The sequence below is a fragment of the Salvelinus namaycush genome, chromosome 15 (assembly GCF_016432855.1).
Source record: "Salvelinus namaycush isolate Seneca chromosome 15, SaNama_1.0, whole genome shotgun sequence".
NCBI lineage: Eukaryota > Metazoa > Chordata > Actinopteri > Salmoniformes > Salmonidae > Salvelinus > Salvelinus namaycush.
In genome coordinates, this window is record NC_052321.1 from 9,982,701 (window position 1) to 10,003,973 (window position 21,273).

Genomic DNA, 21,273 nt, shown 5'->3' on the forward strand with positions numbered 1-21,273 from the left:
CCACGAGCTAACCGGCCAGACAGAAAGCTACGGTCCTCACTTTCCACCAACTGAAACACTAGCAACATAGCTCTTCTTGATGTTGTCTTGCACTAAAATAGGATCTATGAAATTCTTCAAGAGCTCTTCGGATTCAACAATGCTCCAGCACGTGCCTTAGGGCTTTGTTGAATCCCAAAGGCATTCTTGACATATTGAGATATCCTTTTTTTTTTTACTGTAGTAGAAGAAACTATAGCCAATGGGGTTGACACTAATCCTGTTTTCTCTCAAACATTTTAGATGTCCTGTAGGGAAATACTGGCACTATCACGGAGAGCGCTGCAATGAGCTGGTGTCGCTGCCTGTAGATCCAGCCATTTTCATAGCCTGCCTGGTGGGAAGCCTCACCTTGGTTTGTGCCATCATAGGCATCTTGGTATTCATAAACAAGAAATGTTTCGGGAACCGAAAGACTGTGACTTTGGTGTAAGCAGGCCTTTTTAACCTTTTTATTTGTTTTAGAGTTGTGCTACAATAACCAGTTGTTTTATAGCTTGGTTATTACGATCTTGTTATCTCCTTTGTGTTATAGGCATACAATTGCTCCCTATGCCTTTGAGAACACATTGAGAGTGAACCCTGTTTTTGAAAATGACGATGGCATCTTAACTCAAGTATCCAGCATAAGTACACCAGCACCCTCGAGTAGTGGTGCTGGTTCTTCCCAAACATCTGAGCAAGAAGGTTTTCGCGCTATTGAAAATATACATCTAAGTATTGAGGTAATCTGTATAGCTCAATTGGCCCCATATTCTAAACAAACTAATACCACTAATCCAAACCGTATGCAAACATCACCTAATGTTTACTAATTCCGCTTATGACAAATAACCATTTCGATTCACAAGAAACAACCTTCTATCCTGGCTATAGTAAGAACAGGGCTGACAATACAAGAAAAATGACAGCTTCTTTGTGATTAAAAGTAAAGCTTTAATGAAGTAAAGTACTCACATAGGTTCTGTAGTACATCTTAAAAACATCCAGAACAGATCACATAACAAAGGCTCAGAGAGCACGATGCATTGCCTGAGGACGACCAGTCGGCTGAAACCCGGTGCGTTCTGAGTATTTCTAATATTATCTGTTCTGTTCTTTTTTGAAAATGCACCACAGGTAAATCACAGTACTTTTCTTCATTACATCTTTATTTTTGAATCGCCAAAGAAGCTCTCCTTGCTTTTACTTTGAATGATCAGCTATCATGCGCTCCTTTTTTTCTTTCCACTCTTATGGTTAGTTCCTTCAACAAATTCTGAAGGAACGCATTTCTACTCCATAGTACAGTGAGGTATACTTTCATACCCTAAACCCATTCTATAGTATCCTCATTATTCAGTATCCATGAAATTGAATGAACCCTCAATGATACTGTAGAGATTAAAATGTCTGACTGTCTATCAATTCCTAAAATCTATCTGCATGCATTTAAATTCCCCTGCACATAATTGGCCAGATAATATATATATTGTATTAAAGTGATTTACTGTAGAGATTCATTGTGGTGAGTCGTGATCAATATACCCCAAAACATCCTTGGTTAATTTGAGGTCAGACATTTGAAGACTATGACAGTAGATGACAGTGTCAACAGGATACTCCATGTCAAACCATGCTGGTGAATGAGTAATAGAACCTTGTAGATGTCTAGTCAAACTCCTTATCTTCTCTGGAGCATTAATATTACCCAACCTTCACCCTCAATGATGTCTTCCCTTGAAATTATATTTAGTGCCAAACGCATGCCTGCAGTCCCCTTTAATGCGCTTCTAGTGTGTTCCTTGTGACCTATGAACAGTGTAAAGCTGTGTTTATCTGATACTTTTCCCCAGATCCCCAGACAGCTCTACACAACCAGACCCGACAAGCTAGTCTCTGAAATGGTAGATTTCCATCACTGTATACCACACAACGAGGTAGGGGCGAACATTCTGATCTTGGGCTCAGTTTGAATGTGTCATATTGTCTAAGGGTAGACGCAGGGTTGGGTAGGTTAAATTCTAAATGTAATCCATTGCAGTTACTTGCTACCTTGTCCAAAATTGTAACCATTAACGTAAAAGTAATCCAAGAAGCAATCATATAATTTTTTAAAATGATCTAATCTGATTACAATTTTTTTTTCTGGTAACACAACTGATTTCAGCGACTGTTTTTATGTAATCAGATTGCATGTAATCAGTTACTCCCCAACCCTGCGTAGACATCAGTTGTCCAATATGTTTATATATTGTATTAAATACTTTCTAGGAAAAGCATTTCAAAGCATTAGAAGGTAAGACATCAGTTGATAAGTTTGATTATGATTTATTACTTAACCAAACCATAGTTTCTAATGCTGTTGAGTGTTCCATTGCATTTCTTCAAATCAAAAAGTATGATTTAGAAAATGTTAAAGTAAATCACTGGCAGTGACATTTCCCATCTAACATGAGCATAATTATTTATGAATAGGAATCAAAATAATTGCAATATCACTGCATGCTAAAATTAAATTATTCAAATGATTGTGTGCAAGATAACCTATAAACATTCATAACATGTCTTGTTTGTAATATAGTTAAATAATATGTAATTAATCTGGACGCTATAATCAGCAGCTTGAAAGTCATTAAGGGATAATTTCACAACATTTAGCACTTATGAATGAATCTTTTTTAAAGTGGGTGTTAATAATGACATACTGGTAAGTATGTACCGTTTAACTATTTTAATTGCGTTATATTTATATAATTTACTACTGTTTTGGGTATATTTCATGTGTCAATATGATTACAAATGTTACGTGCAATTTCTGACATGAAATAACATTTGATATACCCTTTTTCACTTGTCCCCTTTTCAGACGTGGCGACCACCAAATGAGTACCGAACCTGTTGCCTGTTAAGGGCATCAGAAAACGAATGCTTTGAGGTAACTGTTCTTTGATGGCTAATTTCTTGGCACCAAGAGTCTTGGTTGCTTTGAACTTGAGCGGTATACTCGAAATATATCTTGTCTCTTGGAAATTCACGTCATGGCAGTGGACTCATCAATTACTGGAATTAGTGCATACATTACATGGAGAAGTGTACCTGGGATTGGATGCATATTGCAGACGGCGTGTGGATATTACATGCTGGACTAGAAGGTTGTGTTAAGGTATACCCATCTATTTATACACAGGGTATTTTCCTAACATTGAGTTGCACCCACCCCTTTTTGCCATCAGAACAGCCTCAATTCGTCGGGGCATGGACTCTAAAAGGTGACAAAGGCAATCCATAGGGATGCTGGCCCATGTTGACTCCAATGCTTCCCGCAGTTGTCTCAAGTTGGCTGAATGTCCTTTGGGTTGTGGACCATTCTTGATACACACAGGAAACTAATGAGCATGAAAAAAACCAGCAGCGTTGAAGTTCTTGACACAAACTGTCTCGCCTGGAACCTACTACCATACCCTGTTCAAAGGCACTTAAATATTTTGTCTTGCCCATTCACCCTCTGAATGGCACACACACATTCACAATTGGTCTCAAGGCTTGAAAATCCTTATTTAACCTGTCTCCTCCCCTTCATCTACACTGATTGAAGTGGATTTAACAAGTGACATCAATACGGGATCATAGTGTCCACCTGGATTCACCTGATCAGTCTAGGTCATGGAGAGAGCAGATGTTCATAATGTTTTGTATATTCAGTGTATATCGAAGGCTAGGAATATTTTTCAGATACTGTATATCCTTGACAAAGGGTGTTTTTCTTTCCTCACAATGAGGTATTTATTTACAAATTGATACACATGGTGGTATTATGACCTTAGATGAGATATTGCTTTAATGTTATTCTAACCTTTGTTCAGTGTCCCAAAAAAGAAAATGAATGTAAATGTTTATGCTTTTAACTTCAGTCATGTTGTTTAAAGCAATACTCCTGTGTATGATTTTAGCATAGTGTTGTGTAGATGCGAAATGTAGCAATACATCTGTGTGGAGAAAGTCAGTACTACAGTATACTGCTGTACTACACATTTCCACCAATCACGTGTGTTTTGAGTACAAGATCAAAAACAAACTCGATGTGGCTTTTCCCTCCTACCCTTTTACATTTTATAGTGAAAAATAAAGTATTTTCCTACAATATCTTAATTTGTGGGGGTCAATTGGTTATTTCATTAAATTGCTCACAATCAAAATGTATTTCAATGAATTTTCCATCAACATTGTCAAAGGATTGTTTTTTCTATGATGATTATTAGAATATCCATTCAAAGTCTTTGGCTCTTTACTGCCCTTCATTTGGATCAAACAAACAGTCCTCAGCCGTTTAGGAAGTACACATAGAAGTAGTCTTGCTATTAATTACAGTACACACAATGATAAAAGGTAGACTACATTTATTTCCTATATTGCAGTGCAACAATCAGCATACAATAGAAGTTAAATCTGAAATGGAAAAATAGCTACAAAGATGACATTGAGGAACGTGTAATGTCAACATTATTTCACTATACAGAAAATAATAAACAAGGATATCACTCATTATTAAATTGTTAATAAATTATAAGGTCCACAATGAGATGACGGACTCATAAGAAAGTCAAATATCAGCAAATGGAGTCAAGTAATCTAGATATCAAACCTGAAGGACAAAATAACACAATCACACTTACAAACCTTACAAACGTTCAACTTGGTTATAGATGGGTTAGCAGCTAGCTGACATCATCACGAAAAAGATGTACACGCGTTTCCATGGGGCAGTCGTCAGCGGTGTTTGTTGTGATTCTGGACGGACAGATTGCTAGCAAGAATGACAAACTGCCACGTGGGAAAGTGTAAGTGGCTCGTTTCATCTTGTTCTTGGTACCATGTCTTGTTTTGACTGATTTCATGTCAATAATAATATGGCTAGAATTCGCTAGCTAGCTAAACAACTAACAATGTATTTGAGAGACAAGTGGTCATTGTGCACATTTATGTTTTCAATAAACATTGGAGATTAAATATAGTTTACATGTTGTCAACAATTTAAGCCAACGCCGTCTGTTTCGCCCCATTGGTTGTGCACGCATCAGTTTTGTTGCTAAACCAACCCATCTATTAAAATAGTTTGACAATTGCATTTTATATTAGTGGTGAACAAAAAGCGCTTGGGAGTTCCCTCTGAAAATACATTTACAAATGCCTACAAATCTTATGATTGAAAATAAATTATAAACTTCTTTTAAAAGGTCCACTGCAGCTGTTTTTGTCTCAATATTAAAATAATTTCTGGGTAACAATTAGTACCGTACTGTAATTGTTTTCAATTAAAATAGTCAAAAAGGAACAAAAAATAGCTTCTTAGCAAAGACCAATTTTTAAGCAAGAATTTAGCTAGGACTATCTGGGAGGGAGGGGAAAACCGACAATTTGCTGTTATAGGCAGAGAGGTTTGGAACTCTTTCTTACTGGTCTATTAACTAATTCACCATGGAAGGCCACATCTACATCCCATCAAAACAGGCTGAAATTTCAGACGGTCTTTTCAAACATCTCTTACACATTATCAGAATTTTCACAGTATTATTCCAACCTCATATTGTATCTTTGAAATATGTATAAAACACAGGAAAATCATGTTTTTGACTACACTGGGCCTCTTAAATGAGAAGTTCTTAGATGAGAATATATTGTGTCACCATGGCCTACAAATATAGTGCTTGAGGTTTTTTTCTCCATGACATATTCATAGATAATAGGTAGAATCTACCACTGTGTGGCCTTCTCTGTCCCACTATTGTTTGTGGAGATATGTTCTGATGAAGGTTGGCTGCCGGAAAGCTCAGCTATAATTAAGTTACATTTGCATCTGACTGGATGTGTGCAGATACTTTTTCCTGTTTCTCCAACTATGACAAATAAAAAAAATAGAAGATATTCGGAAAGTGTATATTTTCACAGCACCCCAAAGTGGTTTGTGCTCCACTTAATCTATGAGAGTTGTGGGTTAACAATGACATGTATAATTCAGTATTAGCTAAAATTAAGATGTTATTGTAGATACAGTATAAAAAATACAAAGTGTAGTAACTAAATGTAACATGTCCCAGCATCACTGCAGCAACAAATAATCTGTTCTATTTGGACAATAACACTACTTATGACCTGCTTTATGCTGAACAGGTAAACTCTAAATCCTAATTATACAAGATAACATGTCGACACACTCAGTTATTCCCAGAGCTCATAAAGCCAAATACTTGTAACATTTATTCAATCAAATATAACAGTTCCAACAGTGCTTCCTTTTAATTTAGCAATGAAACAAGGAAGTGCAGCTTTGAAACGTGTTTCAATAATATCAAATAGTTTTAAGGCCTCGTAGTAAAAATTGAATTTAAGATGGGATGTATATTGGTCTTTATTTTCACACAGCAAAATAAACAAAACCTACAAAAATGACAGAAATCTACTTTTAAAAAACACAACAAAGATCTAAATAAAACTTTGAAATGCCCTTGGTGAGATAACTAACCGTTGACCGAGTTTGGGAAACGCTGGGCTATCTGTGCACGTTTTGGTTTTAGCCCTAACATTACACAGCTGATAAAAATGATCAAAGCTTGATCATTAGTTGATTATTCGAATCAGCTGTGTAGTGCTAAGGCAAAAACATGTACCCGTTGGTTTGGGAAACCCTGCGTTAGCCTGAAAGGCTGCTATGATAGAGGGTGCTTCTGCCCTTTTCCGTTTATTTATTGCATTCCTACTGAGCCTATGGACATGGGTGGTCCCTCTGGCTCACTGGAGGAGGTTCTGTAGCATGGCTGTGGCATACGTGGGCCTGGCCTGCTTGCTTTCAATGGCATTTCGCAGGTATGTGATCCCGTCGCAGCGTTCCCAGATCTCCTCAAACTGCCGAGGCAAGATCTCAGCCCCTCTCTTCCGGGTCAGCCCGGTCTCTTCCAGGCTTAGCTCACACATCTCCATGTCGTCTTTCCCTGAGGATGGAGGGAGGGAGATAGAGAGAGACACTGACAGTCAAAACAGGATTTAATAGGGTAGGGAGAATGCATACACAGAGAATATATATGATTGAATAGGGATATTTTCAGGACACATGTACAAAACCATCTACTTGACACACTCATAATTACTGACCAACTAAATGTAATAACTAAAACATGCACTAATACATACTGCGCTTAGAGTTTCATATTACAAACACATCAATGTACATATCCAGAAGATATCAAAGCTGATCCAGCTAGAGGGACCCACCTGCCACCAGCAGGATGGGCTGCTTGTCTGGGTGCAGTTCCAACTGCCTGGCGATCCAGGGCCCGTCAAAGTGGGCGTACCACCAGCCCTTCTTCTTGTTCTGGGGGTCCTTGTACTGGTCAGCGGGCCGGATGAAGGGAATGCGGAAGTATCGTTGCTGGCGGTTCATGGCCATCTCCTGCTGCTGGGTGGCCACGGCCGGGGCCGGGTTCTGTTGGGCTGTATGTGGCGGGTTTGATGTCATTATACTGCCAGATATGATATGTGATCACATTTGGAATTAGGGGTGTTTTTGTTTCGTAAGAGGAGCAATCCTGTGTTGGTCCCGTGTGGCTCAGTTGGTAGAGCATGGCACTTGCAACGCCAGGGTTGTGGGTTTGATTTCCACGGGGGACAAGTATGGAAAAAGAGTATGAAAATGTATGCACTCACTACTGTAAGTCGCTCTGGATAAGAGCGTCTGCTGAATGACTAAAATGTACAATTTTATACAGAGAAGAGTCCATTAATGTTTGAAGCAATTTCCTCTCTGAAGTTAAGAGCATGACTGAGTTGAAGGGGTGAATCTTTGGGTGGTGGAAGTAAGCAAAAACATGAAACTCTGAAAATATGAGACATCAAAGATGAGATAAAATACACAAACGCATGCCATGGGGGGAAGCCAGGTAAGCTGCTTACAAGGCAGACTTTCAAGTACTTGCTTCCTGAAGCCAAACCAAAAGGCAAAGTAAATGGGACCTTCGAGAAAGCTTTCACATCAATAGAGACATATGCAAATACAGGGAAAGCAACTAAATCTGTCTGTTCCTGGGATGAAAAAGAAATGAAGGGCAAACAAGGAGACTAGCTTTCATGTGCGTAAAGAATACATTTACTTTAAAAGTGTTTTTTGGGGTCCGAGGTGAATGCATCATGCTTAGCTGGTTTCTGAGCCCGAGATGAATGTATCATGCTTGGCTGTTTTCAAATCAAATCAAATTTTATTGGTCACATACTCAAGGTTAGCAGATGTTATTGCGATTGTAGCGAAATGCTTATGCTTCTAGATCCGACAGTGCAGCAGTAACAGGTACTATTTAACAATTCCACAACAAAACCTAATGCACACAATCTAGTAAAGGAATGGGATGAGAATATATAAGTATAAAATATATGGATGAGCAGTGACAGAGCGGCTAAGATGCAATAGATAGTAAAGAATAGATAGTGAAGGGTACAGTACACAGTATACATATGAGTTGAGTAATGCGAGATATGTAAACATTCTTAAAGTGACATTATTAAAGTGACTAGTGTTCCATTTATTAAAGTGGCCAATGATATCAAGTCTGTAGGTAGGCAGCCGCCTTTCTGTGCTAGTGGTGGCTGTTTAACAATCTGATGGCCTTGAGATAGATGTTTTTCAATCTCTCTGTTCCAGCTTTGATGCACCTGTACTGACCTCGCCACCTGGATGGAAGCGGGGTGAACAAGCAGTGGCTCGGGTGGTTATTGTCCTTGATGATCTTTTTTGCCTTCCTGTGACATTGGGTGCTGTAGGTGTCTTGGAGGGCAGGTAGTTTGCCCCGGTGATGCGTTGTGCAGACCGCACCACCCTCTGGAGAGTCCTGCCGTTGTGGGCGGTGCAGTTGTCGTACCAGGCGGAGATACAGCCCGACAGGATGCTCTCAATTGTGTACCTGTAAAAGTTAGTGAGGATTTTCGGTGACAAGCCACATTTTTTCTGCCTCCTGAGGTTGAAGAGGCGCTGTTGCGCATTCTTCACCACAGTGTCAGTGTCTGTGTGCGTGGACCATTTCAGTTTCTCGGTGTACACCGAGGAACTTTAAAAAACCTTCCACCTTCTCCACTACTGTCCCATCGATGTGGATAGGGGGGTGCTCCCTCTGCTGTTTCCTGAAGTCCACGATCATCTCTTTTGTTTTGCTGACATTGAGTGAGAGGTTATTTTCCTGACACCACACCCCGAGGGCCCTTAATGATGAGTTTGGAGGGTGTTGAATGCATCATGCCTGGCTGTTTTCTGGGTCTGAGGTGAACACAACATGCTTGGCTGTTTTCCAAGGTCCGAGGTGAACGCATCATGCCTGGCTGGTTTCCGGGTCCGAGGTGAACGTATCATGCCTGGCTGGTTTCCGGGTCCGAGGTGAACGCATCATGCCTGGCTGGTTTCCGGGTCCGAGGTGAACGCATCATGCCTGGATGGTTTCCGGGTCCGAGGTGAACGCATCATGCCTGGCTGGTTTCCGGGTCCGAGGTGAACGCATCATGCCTGGCTGGTTTCCGGGTCCGAGGTGAACGCATCATGCCTGGCTGGTTTCCGGGTCCGAGGTGAACGCATCATGCCTGGCTGGTTTCCGGGTCCGAGGTGAACGCATCATGCCTGGCTGGTTTCCGGGTCCGAAATGAACGCATCATGCCTGGCTGGTTTCCGGGTCCGAGGTGAACGCATCATGCCTGGCTGGTTTCCGGGTCCGAAATGAACGCATCATGCCTGGCTGGTTTCCGGGTCCGAGGTGAACGCATCATGCCTGGCTGGTTTCCGGGTCCGAGGTGAACGCATCATGCCTGGCTGGTTTCCGGGTCCGAGGTGAACGCATCATGCCTGGATGGTTTCCGGGTACGAGGTGAACGCATCATGCCTGGATGGTTTCCGGGTCCGAGGTGAACGCATCATGCCTGGATGGTTTCCGGGTTCGAGGTGAACGCATCATGCCTGGCTGGTTTCCGGGTCCGAGGTGAACGCATCATGCCTGGATGGTTTCCGGGTCCGAGGTGAACGCATCATGCCTGGTTGGTTTCCGGGTCCGAGGTGAACGCATCATGCCTGGCTAGTTTCCGGGTCCGAGGTGAACGCATCATGCCTGGCTGGTTTCCGGGTCCGAGGTGAACGCATCATGCCTGGCTGGTTTCCGGGTCCGAGGTGAACGCATCATGCCTGGCTGGTTTCCGGGTCCGAGGTGAACGCATCATGCCTGGCTGGTTTCCGGGTCCGAGGTGAACGCATCATGCCTGGCTGGTTTCCGCGGTGAGGTGAACGCATCATGCCTGGCTAGTTCCCGGGTCCGAGGTGAACGCATCATGCCTGGCTGGTTTCCGGGTCCGAGGTGAACGCATCATGCCTGGCTGGTTTCCGGGTCCGAGGTGAACGCATCATGCCTGGCTGGTTTCCGGGTCCGAGGTGAACGCATCATGCCTGGCTGGTTTCCGGGTCCGAGGTGAACGCATCATGCCTGGCTGGTTTCCGGGTCCGAGGTGAACGCATCATGCCTGGCTGGTTTCCGGGTCCGAGGTGAACGCATCATGCCTGGCTGGTTTCCGGGTCCGAGGTGAACGCATCATGCCTGGCTGGTTTCCGGGTCCGAGGTGAACGCATCATGCCTGGCTGGTTTCCGGGTCCGAGGTGAACGCATCATGCCTGGCTGGTTTCCGGGTCCGACGTGAACGCATCATGCCTGGCTGGTTTCCCGGTCCGAGGTGAACGCATCATGCCTGGCTGGTTTCCGGGTCCGAGGTCAACGCATCATGCCTGGCTGGTTTCCGGGTCCGACGTGAACGCATCATGCCTGGCTGGTTTCCCGGTCCGAGGTGAACGCATCATGCCTGGCTGGTTTCCGGGTCCGAGGTCAACGCATCATGCCTGGCTGGTTTCCGGGTCCGAGGTGAACGCATCATGCCTGGCTGGTTTCCGGGTCCGAGGTAAACGCATCATGCCTGGCTGGTTTCCGGGTCCGAGGTGAACGCATCATGCCTGGCTGGTTTCTGGGTCTGAGGTGAATACATAATTCTTGGCTGGTTTCTGGGTCTGAGGTGAATACATCATTCTTGGCTGGTTGGAGCGAGTGGTCATGGTAGTGCACCACTAAACCCGATGAGGCGTCGTGGCAGCTGAGTCTTATTGGACGGGACCTACAGTAGGTTTTGGAGCCGGGCTTTTTAGAATAAAAATTGAATGTCTGAAAAGAACATGCGGGCTGTTTATAAAATGTGCATTAATCCTCCTCCATCATAATGAGAAGAGATGACGCCATGGACACCCCTGTTTTTACCGTCTAGGGCTCACTGGAGCATTGCTGATTTTTCTTGCTTCTATTCCATGTTAATACGACAGGAATGCAAATATGTGACATTTTCCCATTTTAAAAGCTTGCCAGGCACATTGGTCAAGTAGTGTTGTCATGATACCAGAATTTTGACTGATACGATACAGTTTTAATATCACAATACTCGATACCATCATGATACCAAACTGATACCACAGCAAATAAAAGAAGGCATATTAACCAAAGTGACAGAATGGCACTTGATCCAGACAGATAACTCTGCTCCCCCTACAATCGCTGGGCATCTTTTCAGTTCAATATCATTTCATTTGAAAAAGGTTACATAAAAATATTTTAGAGACAGTTGATTAATTAATGCATACATGGCTATATAAATCATACACTCAATTTTACTTTGTTTTTTACCAATCTAACTACATAACAGTAATAATTTATTTGAATGGTAAATCTCTATTGATAAACTGGGTCAAGGCCTGGGTCAAGGCCTATTCACAATACAGGTGAATGCATATTCAATAGTAGTCTGTGCATGCATTGAGTTACTGAGCCTGTTTTGGCTGGTTTCCTGGGGCTTCAGATGACAATCTGTTTCCCTTCCATTTGGAACTTGTGTTGTACTGATCAACATTTGCTTAGAAATATCTTCTTTTAGAAAAGTGTGCCCTGTCTCTTTAACCAGTAAGAACGTCATTGACGAGGCCAGAGGGGGCCGGCCCGTCAGAGCCCTATTCACACACACAGTTTGTTCAATAGATAAACTTTGGAAGAAAGAGACTGATGAAGTGAATAAATAAAGTTTGTCGCAATCAGCTTTGAAATCAGCATATTTTGCGTTATGGTTTGCATATTATCACAAACAAAGTACTGATGTTCTAGTAAGGGAAGTTATCCTACAAAGCTGGAAGCTAACGGTATCTTCTTGCATTGTAACGTGTTCTAGCTGGTAAGGACATTGTTTTGCCATTAGCTTCAACAGTTCTACATGTCGTCTTGCATTATTCAAGTGTGTTAACTTCTGTGCAGCATGAGGGAGGAGCTAACATGATGCAGACTCCTAGCGCAGGCTAAGTGGAGCATGAGGGAGGAGCTAACATGATGCAGACTCCCAGTGAAGGCTAAGTGGAGCATGAGGGAGGAGCTAACATGATGCAGACTCCTAGCGCAGGCTAAGTGGAGCATGAGGGAGGAGCTAACATGATGCAGACTCCTAGCGCAGGCTAAGTGGAGCATGAGGGAGGAGCTAACATGATGCAGACTCCCAGTGAAGGCTAAGTGGAGCATGAGGGAGGAGCTAACATGATGCAGACTCCCAGCGCAGGCTAAGTGGAGCATGAGAGAGGAGCTAACATGATGCAGACTCCCAGTGCAGGCTAAGTGGAGCAGGAGTGAGGAGATAACATGATGCAGCCCAGACTCCCAGTGCAGGCTAAGTGGAGCAGGAGTGAGGAGATAACATGATGCAGCCCAGACTCCCAGTGCAGGCTAAGTGGAGCAGGAGTGAGGAGATAACATGATGCAGCCCAGACTCCCAGTGCAGGCTAAGTGGAGCAGGCACAGTGCTTTTGTCCTATAAGGGGGACATTGGCTGCGCTGATAGACAGACTTGATCCGTGAAACACATTTAACAAAAGTATTGTTTAACATGTTCTAGTATTGAAAAAGTAGCGACGTTTCGGGAATATCGTGCAGAAAGAAATAAAAAACAGATGAAAGAAACTGATAAAAAAAGGATGCTACTGTAGAAAACGCGGAGTCCTTAATGGACACAAATTGTGATAGCGGGGTTAAGCCAGAACACGTTAATGTCTGAACACAATCCTGGGTTGAGGAGGGCAGTCTACAGTAGCACAACATCCCAGGATGGGGAATCTCACCGTAGTCAGTGATAGATTTGGGGGCCCTCTGCTCAGCAGCTGTGTCACGCTTCTTGTTCTTGGATTTCCAGGCGTGGTAGACCTTGAGACGGCGATGGAACTCCTCCCTGCATGCCGCCAGCAGCTCAATATCTACACAGGGATGACAACAGTAAATTAAACGTGCTTAAGGTTATAGGAGTAGGCCCTTCTCTTTTATGCCTCCATTAATGTAATTTCTGTGAAACAAATGTGGAGTATTTTCTATACCACCTTTACCAATAAAATATAGACTGAAAAAAAATATAAACGATAAACGCAACATGTAAAGTGTTGGTCCCATGTTTCATGAGCTGAAATAAAAGATACCATACAGTTTCCATACGCCCAAAAATATTATTTCTCAAAAATGTTGTGCACAAATTTGTTTACATTCGTGTTAGTGAGCATTTCTCCTTTACCAAGTTAATCCATCCACCTGATAGGTTTGGCATATCAAGAAGCTGATTAAACATGATCATTACACAGGTGCACCTTTGTCTATACAATGCCACAGAGGTCTCAAGTTGATGGAGAATGCAATTGACATGCTGACCGCAGGAATGTCCACCAGAGCTGTTTCCAAAGAATCAAATGTTAATTTCTCTACCATAAGCCGCCTCGAACGTCGTTTTAGGGAATTTGGCAGTACCTCCAACAGCCCTCAACCTCAGACCACGTATAACCATGCCAGCCCAGGACCGCCACATCCGGCTTCTTCACCTGTGGGATCATCTGAGACCAGCTACCCCGACAGCTGATGAAACTGTTGGTTGGCACAACCAAAGAATTTATGCACAAAACTGTCAGAAAATGTCTCAGGGAAGCTCATCTGCATGCTCGTCGCCTCATCAGGGTCTTGACTGCAGTTCGGCGTCAGTGGGCAAATGCTCACCTTCACTGGCATGCTGGAGAAGTGTGCTCTTCACAGATTAATCCCGGTTTCAACTGTACTGGGCAGATGGCAGACAGTGTGTACGGTGTCGTGTGGGCAAGTGATTTTTATGTCAACGTTTTGAACAGAATGCCCCGTGGTGGAGGTGGGGTTATGGTATGGGCAGGCATAAGCTATGGACAACAAACACAATTGCATTTTATCGATGGCAATTTGAATGCACAGAGATACCGTGACAAGATCCTGAGGCCCATTGTGGTGCCCTTCATCTGCCGCCATCACCTCATGTGGGGCTGTGCATGATAATGCACAGCACAGACCCATGTCGCAAGGTCCCAGTTGGCCTGCATACTCAACAGACATGTCACGCATTAAGCCTGTTTGGGATGCTCTGGATCGACCCATATGACAGCGTGTTCCAGTTCCTGCCATTATCCAGGAACTTCACATATACATTGAAGAGGAGTGGGACAACATTCCACAGGCCACAATCAACAGCCTGATAAACTCTATGCAAAGGAGATGTGTATCGCTGCATGAGGCAAATGGTGGTCACACCAGATACTGATTGGTTTTCTGATCCACGCCCCTATTTTTTTTTTTTTTACGGTATCTGTGACCAACATAAGCATATCTGTATTCCCAGTCATGTGAAATTAATAGATTAGGGCCTCATTTATATATTTCAATTGACACATTTCCTTATTTGAACTATAACTCAGCAAAATCTTTGACATTTTTGCATGTTGCGATTATATTTTTGTTCAGTATAATTTCTGTGAATCAAATGGAGTATTTTCTATACCTCCTTTACCAATAAAATGTTGGTTATATCGATATAGTTTGAACATTCACAACTGGCCCAATAGACAGTGAACAGGTAAGACTAAACTTACATACAGTCGTTGCAATGTTTTTTATAAACAGATATATCGATATGGAAAAATGCAAATGATATCGATACAGATTTTCCATATCGGTGCCCATCACTAGGTACGCATGTAATAATATTCAAGGTAATACTCAAGTTTTAATCTGCACCGGTCAGGAAACGACAAACATTAAAATTGGGGGTTGTGGACATAGGTCACAAAATTCAGTTTTCCTCACAGTGAAAATGCAAGGAGAGAAAGCTGCAACAGGATGGGTGTAAATCATTCAAAAGGGACGTGGAGAACGTAACAAAATCGTTACAACCCTCCAGATTTAATTTCCATCACAATTAATGCATTAGACAATTAGCCAGTTTCCCATCCACTCATATAGGGGACTTCAGGGCTGTGAACTAAATGAATCGGGCTATTAGCAGAACTGTTGGTCCGGAGCGCTCCCTAACTGCCAGCTGGCCTATTCATCTGTTTACATGTGGATTCAGACAGACGGTAGACTCTCCTCCATGTTTTACTACTGAAACTGCCACAGAGAGCAAAACACTGTAATCCACCATAATGGTAATCATTTCATCGTCTGCCACCGGACTGCATCCTTATTAACGTAGCAGCTGTGCGTACACTCCCCCGTCGGCCCTGGTCGACATAGAATTTCCGTCAGTTTCGCCCAGCTGCAATCTCCTCGAAATTACCCTTTGGCTGTCCCTGAAAACTATAGGAGAAATCACACCAAGGCAGGAAACTCAAGAGCGGGGCGAAAAAAACTAAAAACATACCACACTTTTGAAGAGGTTACATTACTGAAAACACGGCCAGATGTTCAATTATTAACAGAGGGGCTGCATTAATGATGGCGTGAGTGATGGAGGTGCACAGAGCAGGATCAAGAATCTCCCCGAGAGCTCAACACCTTGCCTGTTTCTCCCAGGGCTTTTTCAGAGTAGCATAGTGAATGGAAGGGGCCCCATGCTGATAGTAGCCCTTCAGGGCTGGTAGTGGTGAGAGGGGTTGTGGGGAAAGTCTTACCGCACGAGGTGTTGATGACGTCCCGCAGCTCGGCGTATTTCCACTTGCTCAGGTCGTACTTCTTCACGCCACCGGCTTTGAGTGCCTGCACCTGTGAACCCCTGCAGTCTCGGCAAGCAAGGGAGAGAAGAGAGGAAGTCAATTTAATCGTAATTGAACATCTGACAGGTCCGAGCAGTGGGACGTCTCGGAATCCCAGCTTGGATTGGCGCACCATAGTGCTGTGGTCATGTTCAGAAACTAAACTACTGGTAACAATCAGAGAAGTTATCAAGTGCTAAGTTGGGAAAAAAGGGGGAAATCTGTCTGTAGGGTAGCCGGACTGCATGTATATGCCCATTTCACCCTATAACCTACTCCCTAGTCCCCACCCACTAGGGCTATGGACTTGGTCTTGTAGCAAATAGGGTTATGATCTGTATGCCACCCCTACCTTGTCACAACACAACTGATTGGCTCAAACGCATTAAGGAAAGAAATTCCAAAAATAAATTTTTAAGGCGACACACCTCGACAACAGCAAGTGAAATTGCAGGGCGCCAAATTCAAAACAACAGAAATCCCATAATTAAAATTCCTTAAACATACAAGTATTATACACCATTTTAAAGATAAACTTCTTGTAAATCCAACCAGTGTCCGATTTCAAAAAGGCTTTACAGCGAAAGCACACCACGCGATTATGTTAGGTCAGAGCCTAGTCACAGAAAACCATACAGCCATTTTACAGCCAAGGAGAGGGCTTACAAAAGTAAGAAATAGCGATTAAATTAATCACTAACCTTTGATGATCTTCATCAGATGGCACTCACAGGACTTCATGTTACACAATAAATGTGTGTTTTGTTCGATAAAGTTAATCTTTATGTCCAAAAACCTCAGTTGAAATTGGCGCGTTATGTACAGTAATCATTGTCTCAAACAAACATCCGGTGAAATTTCAGAGAGCCACATCAAATTACAGAAATACTCATCATAAACATTGATGAAAAATACAAGTTTTATACATAGGATTAAAGATATACGTCTTGTTAATCCAGCCGCTGTGTCAGATTTCAAAAAGGCTTTACGACGAAAGCACACCACACGATTATGTTAGGTCAGCGCCTAGCCACAGAAACCATACAGCCATTATACAACCAAGGAGAGGTGTCACAAAAGTCAGAAATAGCGTTAAAATTAATCACTTACCTTTGATGATCTTCATCTGGTGGCACTCCCAGGTCTCCGTGTTAGACAATAAATGTTTGTTTTGTTCGATGTCCCTCTTTATGTTCAAAAACCTCAGTTTTGTTGGTGCGTTTAGTTCAGTAATCCAAAGGCACAATGCGCACTCTCAACATCCAGACGAAAAGTCAAAAAAAGTACAATAAAAGTTTGTAGAAACATGTCAAACGATGTTTAAAATCAATCCTCAGGTTGTTTTTGTCATAAACAATCAGTACAATTTCAACCGGACAAAAGCTTCGTCAATAGAAAAGGAGAAACAAGAAAGGCGCACTCCCGATCACGCGCTGGACTCATGTCTGGAAATGTCCACTGTCCACTCATTGAAAGTGCTGTATCACCCTCATTTTTCAGAGTAAAAGCCTGAAACAATGTCTAAAGACTGGCCACATGTAGAAGAAGCCATAGAGATTGTGAACTGGGTCCTAAGTTTTTGTCTGGTGGATAGGCTTTCAATGGAAAAACAGCCGTTCAAAATAATAGTACTTCCTGGATGGATTTTCCTCAGGTTTTCGCCTGCCATATCAGTCCTGTTATACTCACAGACATTATTTTAACAGTTTTGGGAACTTTAGAGTGTTTTCTATCCAGATCTACTAATTATATGCATATCCTAGTTTCTGGGCCTGAGTAGCAGGCTGTTTAATTTGGGCACGCTTTTCATCCAAACTTCCGAATGCTGCCCCCTACCCTAGTGAAGTTAATTGAAATTAATTCCAGGTGACTACCTCATGAAGCTTGTTGAGAGAATTCCAAGAATGTGCAAAGCTGTCATCAAGGCAAAGGGTGGCTATTTGAAGAATCTCAAATATAAAATATATTTTGATTTGTTTAACACTTTTCCATATGTGTTACTTCATAGTTTTGATGTCTTCACTATTAATCGACAATTAGAAAATAGTAAAATAAAGAAAAACCCTTGATTTAGTCGACCAACAGTCTATCGACCAAACAATTGACCAGTCGACAAATTGGGGTCAGCCCTACCACCCACCCACCCTGAATCAGTGTGTTCCTGGGCTTACTTAACCTCATGGGAGGAGGGCCAGCCTGGGCAGATAATAGAGCAACAGAAAGATGACAGGGAGAGACAGTGGAGCGCGTGGTGGTGACAGCTCGTGGGGCTGAGTGCTGGATAATTGACACGTCACCCCCTCAAAGTGCTCCTGGGGTAACAGGGATTGATGGTGAGATAGAGACTCTGGGGGGTGTTGGCCAACGTTGGAGGGATTAAGAGCTACTGTAACAAGGGCTTACAAAATAGTGACTACTGAAGATGAGGCGAGCAACTGATGGATGTCATGCCTTTAAGGAAGTTAGTTGTGTTCAAAGTGCTATAGCTGTTGTCAAACCACAGAGGACACAAAATCAGATTTTATCCTAAAATAGACACACACAATCTGATTTCAAGATTCAATACATTTAACAAGATAACACCCTTGGCAAAAATGTCTTAATTTCCCATTGCTCACTAGGATTTTTAACTATTTTATAACGAATAAAAAAATGATTTTCGGAAATTATTTGTTTGATTAATTTGGATGATTCTGGTGATCGTGTATCTGGCAACAAACCATTTATCGCCATTACCACCAAGCCAGAAGTTGACATTTCCAGGGCCATTTCCTCCCTATAAACACAATAATACCAGTGTACAAAAATGACTGAACATTGTCTCTGAATCATACATATTCATACACAGGTAACTGCCAAAATAAAGGAAACACTTGAGTGAATGAGGGATACAAAGTACATAGGTAGTTATCAATAAAACGGCACAATACTGTGCAGAGCGTTCAATTTGGCTGCTGGGGGGCAAGGAGATCCCCAGCTCCGCTAAAACCATTGATAACTATGTGCCATTTTCATAGGAGTTTAATCTTATAAATATTTGGTTTTATTTTCATCACCTCTTAAAAAACATAGTCCGATATATATTTTTTATTTTTCCATGCAAAATGGTGAAGTTTTATTGATAACGACCTATTGCAAGCAGGTGCTTCAACAGACGTGTGGTTTCTGAGTTAATTAAGCAATTAACATCCCATCATGCTTAGGGTCATGTATAAAAATGCCCAGTTGCCCATTGTTTTGGCTACCATGGCTAGAAGAAGAGATCTCAGTGACTTTGAAAGAGGGGTCTCAAAGGAGCATAGGGGGTTTAAAATGTGTGTGTCTCTCAGTCACCAGATTTTAACCCAATAGAACACTTATGGAAGATTCTGGACTGGCGCCTGAGACAGCGTTTTCCACCACCATCAACAAAGCACACAATATATCGTGGTGTCGCATCCCTCCAAAAGAGTTCTAGACACTTGTATAACAAGGCACATTGAAGCTGTTCGCCCTATTAAAATACACTATGTTGGTGTTTCACTTATTTTGGCAGTTACCTGTATCCATAGTATAATAGTATTCCCCATTAGTCACGGAGACCAGGGAGGCTTCCACTAAGAGCTGTCTGTGCAGCCATCTGATACGTGATGTCAGCGCGTATTGTGACAGTCTCACACTGTTGTGACACTTGTGGCGTGTTGACACCTGTGAGCGGTGGAAGATGCTTAACTGTATCCCTCAGTGACCAGTTGTGAAGAAGTCACCTGATGGGTGAACAGGTACCTGTAGGCCAGGTGTTCAAGAAACACAAATACAATACGACTCTGTTCCAACTGTAACTAACCATGACTAAACCTATCATCTCTATGATGGTAGGTGCTACTGATATCATTACAAGAGTGTTAAGACTGAGTACTAACTAGTTATTAAGTCCCTTCACCAACGGTGGTTAGGAGTTAGTTCTACAGTACATCTCAACTGTGTAGTTGATTAGTTTACAGAGGGGAATGAGCATTGTGTGTTTGTTCAAGTAATTGTGCAAAGCTAGCTATCAAAGATTACAATAGGAATTAAAAAAATAAATGTTTTCCATGTCAATAAGAACAAATACAATGTATGAAAAAAGCCATAGAATATACATTGTGAATGCCTGGAGATGTTGATGTCCATCAGCGCTGCAAACAGAGGATAGTGTATGATTAGACTGGGGCAACAGAAAAACCATCAGAAGCTGATTGGAATTACCTATTATACATTCCTGTTTAGATTTGGCACGCAGTGGTCATGGTCATATGTTTGCGACAGGCTAATTATCAGACGTGCTTATCCCCTGGCCCTGTTGATTCATGCCCTGGGCGGGGAACACAATGCCGGATTGAATCATGACTGGAATTCAGTGTTATTTGGTTCTATCCAATGTGAAGAATTAGATAATTAGCGTATTGTTTATGATGGCTTTGCATGGGCTGGTATAATCCTGGATCTAGGTTGATGAAAGATTAGATGAGGTTGAGATGAAGGATTAATGGGTTGTGTTAGGTTACTGGAAGCAGGAGGCTAAGCTATTGGCTAATGTCTTACATGGCTCTCACTGTGTTTGGATAGAGACCTGAGAAAGACCCATTGCTGGGAGAGGGGAGAACAAGAGGAGAAAAGAGGTTACACATGCATGCAGTGGACAGGCATAGTCTCCTTATGGACCTAAGAAATACAACAGCTATTTTTATTTGACGTGTTGAATCCTTTCAGCTCCTATTAAAACATTTCTGGGTTAAACAACAACCTTGGTTAGGCCCTGTAAAAACCTAATCTAGGGCTTGAGTATTGACACGTGACAATATAATCATACTAACATATAGATGGACAGCGAAGTGTGTATATCTGTATGTGTACCTGCGCAGACTGGGGTCCATCTGGACCTCGTCGTTGATGAGTTCGGCTTCGCTCTGGGCGATCCTCAAGGCCAGCTCTCTGTCTCTCCTCTCCTGCTCCAACAAGGCAGATCGCTGGACGTCCTCCTCCCGCTCCAGAGCTATCTGGATGTCCATCTCCGCCTGAACACAAACACACATTCATCATCGTCACTGCATCACAATTCTCAACATCCCCATCGCATCATCATGAGTCGTTCATCTACAGGGCATACAATTCCTATA

The 21,273-nt window shown here is 42.5% G+C and overlaps 1 protein-coding gene across 1 annotated transcript in view; it reads right to left on the bottom strand.

Moving 5' to 3' along the window:
• Positions 1-4,403: 4,403 nt before the first annotated feature.
• LOC120060180 (unconventional myosin-VI-like) overlaps positions 4,404-21,273 on the bottom strand; it is a 123,923-nt gene continuing 107,053 nt past the window's right edge. Inside the window, exons 30-34 of the mRNA XM_039009311.1 lie at positions 21,011-21,171; positions 16,055-16,155; positions 13,226-13,357; positions 7,288-7,506; positions 4,404-7,007 (exon numbers count right to left, since the gene is read on the bottom strand). Of these exons, the coding sequence (XP_038865239.1) occupies positions 6,808-7,007; positions 7,288-7,506; positions 13,226-13,357; positions 16,055-16,155; positions 21,011-21,171 (813 nt within the window). The 3' untranslated portion in view covers positions 4,404-6,807. The remainder of the gene's footprint in view (positions 7,008-7,287; positions 7,507-13,225; positions 13,358-16,054; positions 16,156-21,010; positions 21,172-21,273) is intronic.